Source organism: Cyanistes caeruleus, chromosome 1 (genome assembly GCF_971803275.1).
Source record: "Cyanistes caeruleus chromosome 1, bCyaCae1.hap1.1, whole genome shotgun sequence".
In the NCBI taxonomy this organism is placed as follows: Eukaryota; Metazoa; Chordata; class Aves; order Passeriformes; family Paridae; genus Cyanistes; species Cyanistes caeruleus.
The window spans coordinates 91,326,605-91,340,332 of record NC_141701.1 but is presented as its reverse complement, the minus strand read 5'-3'; the positions used below and the strand labels follow the sequence as shown (position 1 = coordinate 91,340,332).

Sequence of the window (13,728 nt, the reverse complement as noted above, 5' to 3'; positions counted from 1 at the left end):
GAATTATGTGTGGTCATGAGATCCTAGTTTATCAGCCTGCTTTAAAGCAGGAAAGAGGCTCTTAACTCAACAGTTAGCTGAACTGTAAAATTTATTACCAAAGGATACTATAGATGTTAGTGTTTAAGAGGACATTGGGCAAGCTTCTAGAACAGCAGTTAACTGAGACACTGCATTGAGTTCAGAATGTCCTTCAGCTTAAAATGGCTGGAAGCCAAGCGGGGAAACACACATACACTGTTTATGCCCAACATGTTTTTATATTTTTTTCCCAGGCACTTGTGACCACTGTCACCAATGGGACTCTTGAGCTGAGTGGCCCATTAGCTTCATGTCTTACACTGCTGCCACATTCTTTGGCAGCCTGACTCCTCACTTCCTGGTTTGTGAATAAAAAAGAACTTCGACACCCAACTCTGAACTTTGGAATCAAAGGTTCCAAACATCTGAAGTAGATCATCACACAAATACTGCCCAGTTTTTCCTCAAAACAGACCCCTTTTACAGTCACAAGCTATAGGTTGAGTATTTAAAATAACACTTTTGAAGTATGTCGTATTTAACACTAAAGATTTTCAGCATTAAAAAGAGAACTCTGCAAACAGATGCACTGGGGGCAGAAAAGGGAAAATAAGTCTACAAATCTTGAACTTCACACTGTAAACCAGATCACAGTTTCATTACTAGAACTGTTTTCACTTGGGCTTTCATTAGAAGTGTTTGACAACCATGAGCTGACCATGCTTTATTTCATTTTTTAAGCATTCACACTAATGATTTTTAGTACAAGTTGTATCACCAATCCTTAAGCAAAATTACAGTGAAATTAATCTAAATTTAAATTCTATCTACTTGAAAAAAAGCTAATTCAGAAAAATATGTTTGGAGAAGCCATCTCTGCTATCAAAAAGATAATCTTTCAACCTAAATCTAAGTGTATCATGCATACACACCAAATAGTCCAAAAGAAGACTATGGGCGCACCTACCTAGAGAAAAGCAAGCATGTTTATCCAGTTTAAATCCTTAAATGAAGTTTACATAAGCTGAACTGCAGTTATTTCCAACAGGTGGTTCAATGACTTCCTCACACGGCCAAAAATAAAATAATCAAAGCCTAATCTTCTGTTGAATTCATTAGGAAAGTTTCATTGAGACAAGAATGGAACAGGCTGCCCAGGGAAATGGTTGAGTCACCATCCCTGGAGGTATTTACAAAACCTGTAGATGTGGCACTTGGGGACACAGTTTAGTCAAGGACTCAGCAGTACTAAGTGTGGTAGGACTCAGTGTTCCTAGAGTTCTTTTGCAAACTAAATGATCCTATAATTCTAAGAAAAAAAACAAATCAGAAGACACAAATTACTAATTTTTCTTTAACTTCTTCTCCAGTTTAAAAAAAGCAAGATATCTCAGAACTACAAGGCTGTCCAAAACCGGCAAACTGTACTGAATGTACCCTGAGTGTTTTCTGACAGAAAAACTGACACCATCCTTGTAACAGAGTGACAACACAGAACTACTATATAGTATAGAATATATTATATATTACATGGAGTATAGAATCCTCTTCATTTTCCAACAGAATATGGAATGCATAGTTTGCAGTGAAAAATAGTTTATTTTTGGTGTTTTCTTTTGTTTTGCACGACAGACAGTTCAAAGGCCACTGCACTGTAAATAAATGTCTGGCTAAGATTCCCTGGCCTGTGATACATTAGAAAAAGTACATGCAATGGCAGCTTACTCAAAATTGCATAACTTCCTTCAGTTTCTTTGGACAATTGTCACAAGACTAATTTAAGTGAAATTTCTATAGGAGTTTCCATGATTTCAGCACATATGATTTTGACCCTTTACCTAACTCTGTTTATAGTTTCTTCCATGGTTACAAATCTGCACTGAGTCTGTTTTTGTCTCCTTACACTACACAGTATAGATCACTATCTCCTGGAAACCTAACTTGTCCGTCTAGTGGACCTTTCATATCACATATAGCATTTAGGAATTCCCTGTTTTTCAACAGGATCTATGTGTTAATTCTGAATGTTTTAGAAATATGTAGGAATATTTTTGAAGATGTCTTGCCTTAATAGCTACGTAATTTTGTGCAGTAACTGTTTTATATGCAGCATGCACTTAAGCTTTCTTTACCACTTACCTACACCTCAGAGCTGTAAAAATTATAATTAAGTGAAATGACATCAATTTTTTTCTGAGTTTTTTATTGTCTCCCTTACAAAGATACACCACAAACAACAGGTAGTATGACAGTGTTAGCTCTCTACACAGCTGTCAGCAACACAAAAATGTATGTCAGCCCATAGGAAAAACAAAAATACTCTAAGTATAGTCTTTTATATATTTACATATCACTGATGCCACTATGTACTTCATTTCAAGATTTTGACAAAGCTACCTAATCTGCTAAACAAAAAACCTCCCCATGTAAGTTTTCCTCTCCAAGTAACATTATGATTCTGAGGGACAGCACAAGAAAGTACTGACTCTTGGGTTTTGCTGACCTTAACAAAATTTAAAATGCTTTTATCCTGATGCTAGACTACACTCCTTTTTTTAAAAAAAACCCTCCACCTCCACTAGATCAATGCCTGATTTTGTGGCAGTTTTCATTTTTAAGCACTCTGTAGGATGCTTGCAAAAATCTTCAGGTCCAGAAATGCAGTACACAAAACATCCCAGCTGCAATTGGTAGAAAGAGACATCTACTGCACTTCAGGCTTCCATACAACTTGTCCACTGGTAAGCAAGAAAATGAAATTAATCTTCAGAAATTACATCAAGAGGACCTTCATTCCTCTCACAAACCAATGAAACTAAAACATCACTGTTCACAATACATCAGCACATTAAAATTATGACCCTAACTATATGAAAAATAACTTTGAAAGCTTTTGCACTGATTGTCCCTCTCCACCCATTTTTCAGTAGCCTCAACACATCCAAGGTGAAGGCAAAGCACTGCTGTTAACACTTTCTGCTTCCTATCAGTCACAGAACAGAAGGAAATTACTCCAGAAAAACAGTTCTGGAGCCAGCAATCTACAGAGGCGGAAGAGAAAATCTTAGTGAAGATGGCACCAGTACTAGAAAATGCTAAGAATTGCTTTAGGTCACTGGCATCTTTGGACAGATCTGTCTTTTTCCTTGAGTATTTTGGTCAAGAATACAACAGTTCTTTATCCCTGCTCAATATATAATTTGTATTTCCTTTCAACAAAAATATCGAACATTCTTCCACTACTACTTAGGTAATCTCAGAAGCACTGAAAGTGCCAATATTACAAAAGAAGATACTGTGTGCACTTTTTTTTGAGAACTGATTTGTAGAAACACTACTTCACAGCTCTAAGCACATTCTTGCTATTTTCCCTTACTCTCCTCCCTAAACCTCATTTTCTTCCCTTTTATTGTACTCTTAGAGCTGAAGGATCTAGGAGGGGAAAAAGGCAGATGTTTAGCATGTTTGCCCCATGGTTCTCAGGTAGGAATGCTCTGATACCATTCACTGCTTAACCCAGTTAGCAACTCCAGGCGCCAGGCTGGTAACATAAACACGGAGTTGCCCTAACAGCCACCTTCATTAAATTACCCAGAAGAAAAGATGGGCCACTTAAGGAGCCATTTACTCCCATCTGCACTTAGGAAAAAGAAAAGCACAGACATGTTATATTGGCACCTCTCCTTTTCAGAGTGCTCTGGGCTAACCTAGGAACTCTTCAACCTACAGCATTTACCATTATTTAAGAGCTAGAGTAAAGATATTTCATTGTTACAACCTACTGACTGCTTTATGACTTCTGTAATTTCTTTGAGGTAATGATTTTCCTTAACAACATGGCAAAGGGGATAAGTGAAGAAAAACAGGGATAGCACAAAGAAAGCTTGAAAATATACTTTTGCAATTACACTGAAAGATCAGAGGTTCGACCTCTAAATTCTAGCTCATGAGAAAAAGAAGTTGGCCAAAACAAAAACCAGCAGAAGGACTCGATAGCCACTAAGCTATGATCATCTTAGGAGAGAAAAAAAAACAAAACCAAACAACCCACCACCACTAAGCACCAGAAAATACAAAATGTTTCTAAAAATACAAGGTCGTAAAACACTGAACAAAAGCCAGGAAATTCAGAGCTGAGCATTAAATTACACATCCTTAAATCACTCAGTGCCTCCCAGAAACTTGCTCTATAGTCATCAAGCTCCATTATTATCTTTGTATGGTGCATTAAACTTAGCATTTTTAACAGAGTATTTTGTGTGTAATAATAAAACCTCTCTATTAAAAAAAAAAAAAGTCTCAGAGTACATTTAATCCTTTCATGGCAGCCAAATCCTGCCATGTGTTTGTGTTGCCGTTTTCCTCCTCCGATTAAACAGTAACATGTTTATCGAGATTTCCCTTGAATTTCTCCACTGCAAACTCTGAGAAAGGGTAATTGCACGGTTGTTTTTTTCCCCTCCCACTACGTTCATTTGACTACAGACTGACAAAAGATCCAGTTCTTCACAGCCAACTCTGAAGTGGCTTTGAATCCACAACACTTCTACTTTAGGGCTTTGGGCCTAGAACACCAGATGTGACTGTGTTTTTTCAGGTCAGAGTGTAGGCTTATGTTTCCAGGTTTTATGACATTTCATAACAATCAACACAAGTTTTTCTTCTATTGCCTCTCGCTGATGTGATTTCTTAATACAAAAGCATACTCTGCTTTTTACCGTCTATTTGAAAATCTGTAACTTTAACTGTGAAACGTGTAGGAAGAAAGTTTTAGTCACCTTTATTAATTTAAGTCCTATTATCGCTCCTTCCCTCAAATAACTCTGTGCAATAGTTAGGCAAGACTATTATCAGTGACTTTAAAGTAATTTTTTTCACAGTTTAAAAATAAACCGTGTTTTTCTCAGTGCTTTCCCCTCCCGTCATTTCCGTGTTCAATAGCTTAACGCTTGCTGCTCTTAACTCCATTTAACCCTTGCTTTTCTCGAGAGGAAAAAAAAGAAAAAGCAGCCACTTCTTTTTCTCGCTCATTACCATAAACAGGACACGTCACTCCGAGCGTCCTTTATTCTCCTGCCTCCGACCCAAACGTTCTGGCGATACCTGAATCCACGGAGGAAGTCTCGGAGTTTACATAATGCCCACTCCAGAAGCATAAGGAGGCGGGGGCGGCCCCTTGTGTCCCCCTCCCTCTCCCCGCACGGCGACAGAAACGGGAGGGGGGGGAGGGGAAAGGAGAGAAAAATAAACCCGAAATAAGGGAAAACAAGCCCCTTATCTCCACGCTGCGGGGGAAAATTTAGGGGATCGGAAAACAGGGAAGAAGGAGGGAGAGGAGCGTGTGTTATTTCCTGTTATTGTTACTCCTGTGCCCACTGCCCGACGGAGGGGCCGGGCAGCCCCCGGCCCCAGGGGGGCACAGGGGGTGTCGCGGCGGCCCGGGCCGCCCCTCCTCACCTTTGTAGTGCACCCGCAGGTTGTTCTGCGAGAGGCCGATGTAACTGAATTTGTCCTTCGGGCTCCAGGAGCGGGGCAGTGGCGTCTCCTGCTCGTCCACGGCCGGGTAGAGCCTCTTCAGCCGCCGCTTCAGCTCCTTCTCCTGCTCGTTCAGGGCCGGGTCTCCGTGCGGGAAGGGCGCCGGGGCGCTGGTGCCGCTCCCCGGCAGGCCCAGCGCGGCGCCGGCACCGCCGCCCCCCGCGGCCGCGGGCCCGCTGCTGCCGGCCGTGGCGGCGGCGGGTGGCGGCGGCGCCGCGGTGGCCGGAGGCGGCGGCGGCGGGTGGAGCAGGAGCGCGGCGGCCGGAGCGGGGCCGGGGCTGGCGGCGGCAGAGGGGATCCCCGGCGCCGGCGGGGGAACGGCGGCCGCCAAGGGGAGCTGCGGCGACGGCGGCTGTTGTTGCTGCTGCTGTTGCCCGGACATCCCGGCTCCGGCCTCCTCCTGCTCCTCCGCCGCCACCTCCCGCGGCGGTCGCGACTGTCACCGGACGGGCCCGGGGGCGGAGCGACGGGCAGGCCCGGGGCCGTGCGGAGCGCGGGTCACCCCCACAACCGGAGCGTCTCGGACGAAGACGGGGGGCGGGGTGGGGGAGGGTTGGCGATGACGGCGGCCGGTGGAGGTGCCCGATGGGAGCGAGGGGCGTCGCGGGGCGCGGCGGGGCCGGGGGCGAGGCGGGTGGAGCGGCGGCGGCGGCGGCGCCGGGCGGAAGCGGGAGGCGGGCGGGGAGCGGGCGCCGCGGCGGCGGGGCTGGCTCGGCCCCCGGCCCCTCCTCCGGTCGGGGGCGCGCCCGGCGCGCACTCGCTCCGTCCGGCCTCCGGCGCGCCCCCGCTGCCGCGCGCCCCCGCGTCAGCTGAGCCCGCGGCCCGGCCCCGCCTCCTCCCCGCGCTCGCGGCGGGGCGGGGCCTCCGCCCCTCGGCGGGCGCGAGGCGCGGAGGGAGGGGAGCGAGGCGGGAGAGGCGGGGGGGCCATGTCAGGGGAGTTGAACTGGCCGCACCGACAGGGTCCCTTGGCTCTGGTGCTGGAGTGATCCATGCGGTCCAAAGCTGCTGTGGGGCTCTTTGGCGTGACCCGGACCTGTCGCGAGCTTTTCTCCAGGAGGAGGTCTGAGCGAGTCCCCGGGGGTAGTGGGGAAAGGGACGCTGACCCTCAGTGTGTTACTGAAGGGTGTTGCTGCCGAGGGCCAGCCAAATGGTGACCGTCCTCTCGTTATGAAATTACCGTGGAATCTGAATATGCCGCTAGAGAGCTTTGTTAAAATGTGTCTTGGACTGTGCCAGGCTTGGTGCTGTAACTTCCATGGGGAGCCTGTTCCAGTGCTCAGCCACCCTTTGGGTGAAGAACATTTTCCCGATCTCTACCCTAAACCTCCCCTGACACAGCTTCCTGCTGTTTCCTCGAGTCCTGTCACTGACATGACAGTCATGAGACTGTAATGATAATTCTCTTGGTGTGGACATGGGCACATCAGACCTGTTGAAAAGTTTTCTGGTGTAACCCGGACCTGTTGAAAGGTTTTCACTGGGACAAAGTCAAGATGACCCTCAGAGGGGAGAGAGTCATTAACCCTCAGTGTGCTAATGTTCGATTCAAATGATTGACTCTCCAGAGTGAGTCCAACTGGGATCATCCTCTCCTGATGAAATTAAACACCCCTAATGCCAGCCCTTCTCTTCCCTGTATGACCTGGGCTCATAATAGTTGGCACGACACACAAGCAGTGCCAGATCAAGTTACAAATCTTGTAAAAGAATGTAAACTATGCACATACACACACACACACACATATATATATACACGTACGTACGTACATACATACGTACGTACATACGTACGTACATATGTCTATGTAAACACCAGTCACTCAGTGTCATTTCACTCTAGTCCACTCCAAGTGATCTGTTAACAAGAACCTCTGTTACCCTTGCCTTCAGGTGCAGGTCATGAGGCCAAGCTGGAGAAGAAGGAGAAGGCGGCATTGCAGCAGGCTCTGCCACCATTGGGGATGATTGTGGATGGCAGCTGAGGAAAATGGAGACAGGCTGGCATGTGGCTCCGGGGAGGCTGCGCCTCCTGACAGGCACAACGTGGGTCTGCTGCCCACACCTTGTGTCCAGCACTACAGTTGGTAAGGGTAAATGCCACTGAGAGCATTTCCCAGAGATGGGAAAGTTTGGGAATGCCTCTGCTCAGGAGGACAGGAGGAGCAGCACAGTGTTTCTGAGAGAGCTTTGTTCAGGGCCTGTTTTCCTTCTTTGATTCGTGTGTTGGAGAGTGGTTTTTGTTTGTTCTTAATGTTGTAGGATATTCAGTGGTTGCCCGCACTAATATATTCACATGGCAGCAGTGAAAGAGAAATGGTTTACAGATTGGCAAGCTTGGCTTGGAAAATATTAGAAAAGGAAGGGAATGTCACTGGCAAGTCTAGAACCTCTGTCCAGTTCTGGGCTGCTCAGTACAAGAACAACTTGTACTGAGCTTCTGGAGAGGGTTCAGCAGAGGCCACAAAGATGATGAGGGGTCTGGAGCATCTCTCTTATGAAGAGAAGCTGAGGGAGCTGAGCCTGTTTAGACTGGAGAAGACTGAAAGGGCATGTCATTAATGCATATAAATATCTCAAAGGTGGGTGTCAAGGGCACGGTGCCAGACTCTTTTCAGTGGTGCCCAGCAATAGGACAAGGAGCAATGGCTATAAATTAAAACAGAAGTTTCACCTGAACATGAGGAAGAAGTTTACATTGAGGGCGGCAGAGCACTGAAGAGGCTGCCTGGGGAAGTCGTGGAGTCTCCCTCCCTGGAGACATTCCAAACACACCTGGATGTGTTCCTGTGTCACCTGCTCTAGATGACCCTGCCTTGGCAACAAAGTTGGACTGGATGATCTCTTCCAACCCTAACAATTCTGTGATTCTATGAACTTGAAATGTTGATCACTTCACAAACCCTTTTCCAGCTGCCAGCATATTGGAGAATAGGCACAGAAGCAGGAAACAGAGGACATTAATTATGCTTCATCTGTGTGAAATGGCGTGTGAGGTAATGCAGGTGTGACATTCACAAAGGCTTGTATGAAGCTAAACATTTCTCACCTATAGTTACCAAAATATCCTGTCACATGTGACTGCTTCATGATGTCTAATAGCATTTATGGCTGGACAAAATGCAGTTATGTAAAAATACCCTATCATGAGGAACTGAAAACTGTACAAGGGTGGAAGTGCCTAGGATGGATGTTGAAAGACAAGCTGAGTCATGCCTGAGGGTCAATTACCCCAGCACTCTAGGCTATCTCCCACTGTACATAAATTTGCTTTCTAATATCTAGATGTTGTAAGCTGTTTAGTTGTTGCTAGTTGTTTACATTTTTATTAAAAATACAGTATTTGGCTAACTATAGACATAAATTTGTTATGTTCATAAATGTAGATGCGTCTTAACTCTTTTGTGATTGTCAATACATTTTCTGCCATATCTACTTCCTCAGTTGTGTCTCACTTCTAGCATTTATGCCAAAATGCTTCGTGTCACCCATTTGAGATTTCCACCATTAGGTTCCTGTTTCTTGAACAGTAACACAGGAGAGCAGGTGTTTCTGCACTTACTTCTTGACATTATTCCCTACTTTGCTACTCTGGTTGCTTTTATCACATCCTTTGCCATCTTTCAAGGATAAATAACCCAAGTGTGACAAAGTATTTCTTTTTCTAAAAGTCTTTTCTCCAAGCTATGCCCCAGACAAACACATTCACATCACTTTTCTGAGTGAGGTTAGACTGCACACTGTGCCAGAGGTTTTGCAGAGATTTCTAATAATTGGTGTTAACCAGTATGTTACTTATTCCTCCTGTGTTCTACTAACTTGTTTTTCGACTACAGCTTTGTGAGGATTAGAGGTAGCACATAGATATTTATATAAATGCCCAGTTTCTACCTTCCAGTTTAGTATGAATGAATGGGAGCTTGTCATATTTAGAAGCAGCACTCATGTCCCTCCCTAATGTGCCTTGTTTTGCATTTTCAGTGTTGAATTTAATTCACCATTACACGGTGCATTCTGTTTTGTTAGCACTTCCTCATCATCACAGTCCCCTCTTGTCTTGCTTAGCTGAAATAATTATGACAGCTGCAAATGTTGCCATCTCACAATACAGCCCTCTTTCTAGATCAGTGATAAATACAGCAGCAATATGAGACTTGCTGCAGAGCCTCGAAGCTGGCTGGCATTAACCTTCTACCATCGCAGAAATTCGCAGTTCAATTCTGTTCTTTGTTTTCCATCTCCAGTTTTTGAACCATGATTGTACTTTTATTTTTGCCCAGTGATTACTTAGCTGCTTGAGTCCTCTCTGGCTTAGAGATTTAATCAAAGGCCTTTTGAAGCACTGTAACACATTGACTAGTCGGCCAAAATCTCTTTGGTTTTTTTGGGGTGGTGGTTTTCTTTTTTTTAGGTTTGTTTTTTTTTGACATTTTCAAAGAATTTCAGTAGATGGATCAGCTAGAGATTATTCAGCTTTGCAGAAAGCAATGCCCCCCTTTTGTTAGGCCTAATTTTGACATTCAAATGCAAACATTCTCTTCTGTATCCTTGGTTTTCATTTATATTTACTTTTAGGGGCCATTTCAACCAAAGAAAATGCAATCCAAACATTCCAGGCACCGAGGGTATTTGTTTGGTCTCTTGTTGAGCCTATCAAGAGGAAGTCAATGTGTTGAACATGTTTTAAAATGAGTGCAGGTGATCACTCCCTCAGTCCAGGAGCCGTATCCTCTGGGCTGGTGTGCTGGGTGGGCATCAGCTCACTGTCAGTACACCCATCGCTCTCCTTGGGGAATCCAGAGCCAGAGGAGAGGGGAGAGCAACCCCGACTGACACCCTTCAGGCAGCACCAGTAAGAATAAAGCTGTCCTGATGGCACTAACACATCTTCCTCTCAAAACAGCGCTTTGTGTACAGCCTCGATGTTGCAGAGGTTAATTTAGCTCCTGGATCCTGTGTTGGCTGCTCTCTGTGTTTTCATTAAGAGTGAGTAAGTGGGCTATGGCCATCTGTGCCAGTGATGCCGATAGCATTCTGGCTATCATCAACAAACAGAGGCAGGATTCTCCTTGGGAATCTATTTCTGTATGTGTCCTTTGTCCCTGCCATAGGACCAAGCCTTCTAGTTGCACATGAATTTAGTGCTTGTGCTGCGGCTGCCAGTCTGACACGTTTCCAGCCACTTCTCCGAAATTTAATATCTCCCGTTTGTAGTGATGGTAACTGTTTGCTGTTCTTTGTTTAGTATTCCTCCCAGTTAAGCTTTTCCAGTGCGTAGTTTCTTTGTAACTGTTTTGGAATTAATTTTCCTGCTTCTAGAAGCTGCTTGGAAATTAGCAGTGTGTTATTTATTATTGTGCCTACTGAGCTGATTTACTGGTCCTAGCAGGAAAAGAAAACCACTAAGAAGTAGGCAATGATATTTCAACAGTATGAAGGACAGATCTCTTTAAACTACCAGAGTCCTTTTCTCTTTGGACTGTATTTTAGCCCTGCTGATTTAATTGCTTATGTATAGGATAGGATTGATGAACTGACAAATGGAAGACTTGCCAAAATGAATCACATATGAATTACAGGCCATCATCACTTATTAACATTGTTGAATCAAATGGTAATCCATTTGCAATTTACAGTATTGCTATATTGCTGCTCACGGTGCTTCTACTTTGATAAAGCTGAGCAATCCGCTAATAGAAATAATTTTATCGTATGACTCAACTATGCCTGTGCTATCTTAGAGCAAAAGTCATTAGAAATCTCACTTGTTTGCCAGTGCTTCAGTTGTGGTATTTATATATATATATATACAATATATAGCGAGATAGATAGGTAGGTAGGTAGGTAGGTAGATAGATAGATAGATAGATAGATAGATAGATAGATAGATAGATAGATAGATAGATAGATAGATAGATAGATTTTGGCACTTGAACATCAGCATGTATACACAGCAGGATCAGGCTTGTTCTCTTTATTCTGTTCTTACCTTTCTGGTCTGTACATGAGCATTGTGATTTCCAGGCACACAAAGTTTTATAGAAGTATGATTCACTCTTTATACAAAATCTCACCAAATTTAATCTCTGCAGTCTGATTTTTATTATTTCTTTGCATTTTGTTGATGAGTTTAGAGAGTTTATTACCTAACTTCATGCTTTTCTTCCAAAGTAACTATTCACATGTCTTTACCATATCCTCTTTCCACACTGAAGAACAATTCTTTTGGATCGTTTTCTGGTGCATAGAGTTGTGTGTTTTTTACTTAACATTAAAAGTCAGTCTAAGGAGAACTGAAAATCTGTTCACTGGAATAGATCATAAATAGAAGATTTTGTAGTCTCCACTGCCTGGGTTACTGTACAAGCATCGTATTCTAACTAAAATGTCAAAATGTGCACAAAAATAAAATGCCCTCCAAGCTGAATAGAATGTTTTTTATTCACAACACAAATTTAGGTGGGGGCAGGATAGAAAATATGATGAGACGCATTGGCTTATTCCCTTTGTGAAAACAGATATCAAACCATAGCACTATTAGAGAAGTGATTCTCAGCTAGCAGGACAAGATCCATTTCTGAGTCATCATGAATTTCTGCCGAGGGTGGAAACAAGTTGGCATGATTTAAATGTTGAACTATAAGAAAAACTATTGAAGGGTGACTAAAAAAACCCCACAGTGGCCAGAATTTCTATTGGAAAATAGTTGGTTTGGCCAGATCAGGTAGGACTGAAAAATCCTGTTGTGGTATATAACTAAGTGAAGTGAGGCTGAAGGACAGGAGAAGATGAAAGAGAAGAGCTTACCATGCAGCCTTCTTGGACTAATGGATGGAAACACTCTGAGCTCCCTTTTGTCTTATCCTGGCTGGGCACATCAGCAGCCTGACTCCTGCATGCAGCTGGAGGAATTCCAGCACCCTTTTATCTAACAGGGGCAGGTGGGTCACAAAGCTGCCAAGTTTGGAAACTGCTGTGTGACCAGGCACCATAAGATATCCTCTCTGGGATGGAAATTAAGGAGTTATGTGCTTTTGGTAAACAATTTAAAGTTCCCCTGGCAAACCAGGCAGTGTTTTGTTTCCAGCCCGTGCATTGGTAGGGTGCCCATTACCATAGATGAGCAAGCTCAAAGACTGCAGGCTTTCAGAAACACATGGGATGTGTCAAGCTGACCCACTTCTTGAAAGCCAGGCTAGGCCTTTGTGAAATGTCCTGTACTTGTTAGATGTTAGGATGTCAAGAATGTTTAAGTCTCCCCTGACGCGATAATTATTGTTATGGTGTTTATAGAGGTGGGAGGGCCCTAAGGGAAAGGAGGCCAAAAAGAAGAATCAGGAAGTGAGATGAGTAAGGCTCCAGGAATTGCACACAGATAGAGTTTTGTCTTGCTTTTCTCTTTAGCTCACTTGGCTCTTCAGTAAAAGAGATGCTTACGTATGAGAAACTATTTTTTTCCTCTCTGCATCTGTCACACATACAAATTTAAATGCTCCACATGTTAATTTAGTGACAAAAGTAGATTTTAAATGGACTTTAGTGATGTGAAATTGTCAGGTGAAAACACAGCATTCTAATAATCTTCAGCTATTGTAGCTGCTCCCACTCCTACCAATCTGTAGTTTGTCTTTTTCACATCTGTTCCGGGGAAACAAGTTATCATTGAATCCTGAATATCTGCTGAAACCTGAAATCCTGAATATCTGCTGCCCTTCTTAGATTGTAGCATTTTATTGTACGTGACCAATCCCTATGTTATGATTTATGGACTATGTTAAATATACAAGAAGCCTGTAGGATGTACAGACAGTTGCCTCCTTTAATTTCAGAAGTATAAAAACATGTGTCTACAAAACACATTGTCTGACGAAATGTGAAGTATTTTTGTTACTTTGTTCAGTCAGAGTAACCTTGGAGAATACTTGCATGACAGAGCAATTAAAATATTTCAAACAAGGTCATGATTTTGCAGGTGATTGTTTTTAAGATGAACTTGCCATTATGTATGCTGTCATGATTGCAGTGTGTATGCTCAGAAGCTTGTAGGAAGAGTAGCTTCCTGTTCTAGTACATATTATTATTATTATGATGATCAGCAATTACTGTTGTTTGCCAAGCCAGACCTATGCTAACCTCTGTCATCAACAATATTGTTTAATCAGCTTGAAAATTACT

The 13,728-nt window shown here is 43.6% G+C and overlaps 1 protein-coding gene and 1 long non-coding RNA gene across 2 annotated transcripts in view; one reads left to right on the top strand and one right to left on the bottom strand.

Annotated features, from left to right (window-relative positions):
• Positions 1-6,022, bottom strand: part of RANBP9 (RAN binding protein 9) — a 40,561-nt gene extending 34,539 nt beyond the window's left edge. The window contains exon 1 of the mRNA XM_086842363.1: positions 5,479-6,022. Within this exon, the coding sequence (XP_086698489.1) occupies positions 5,479-5,938 (460 nt within the window). The 5' untranslated portion in view covers positions 5,939-6,022. The remainder of the gene's footprint in view (positions 1-5,478) is intronic.
• A 430-nt stretch (positions 6,023-6,452) lies between these two features.
• Positions 6,453-13,509, top strand: LOC147655736 (uncharacterized). The gene is made up of 2 exons (XR_015273923.1): positions 6,453-6,616; positions 7,447-13,509. It is a non-coding gene; the product is annotated as an uncharacterized LOC147655736 (long non-coding RNA).
• Positions 13,510-13,728: the final 219 nt, after the last annotated feature.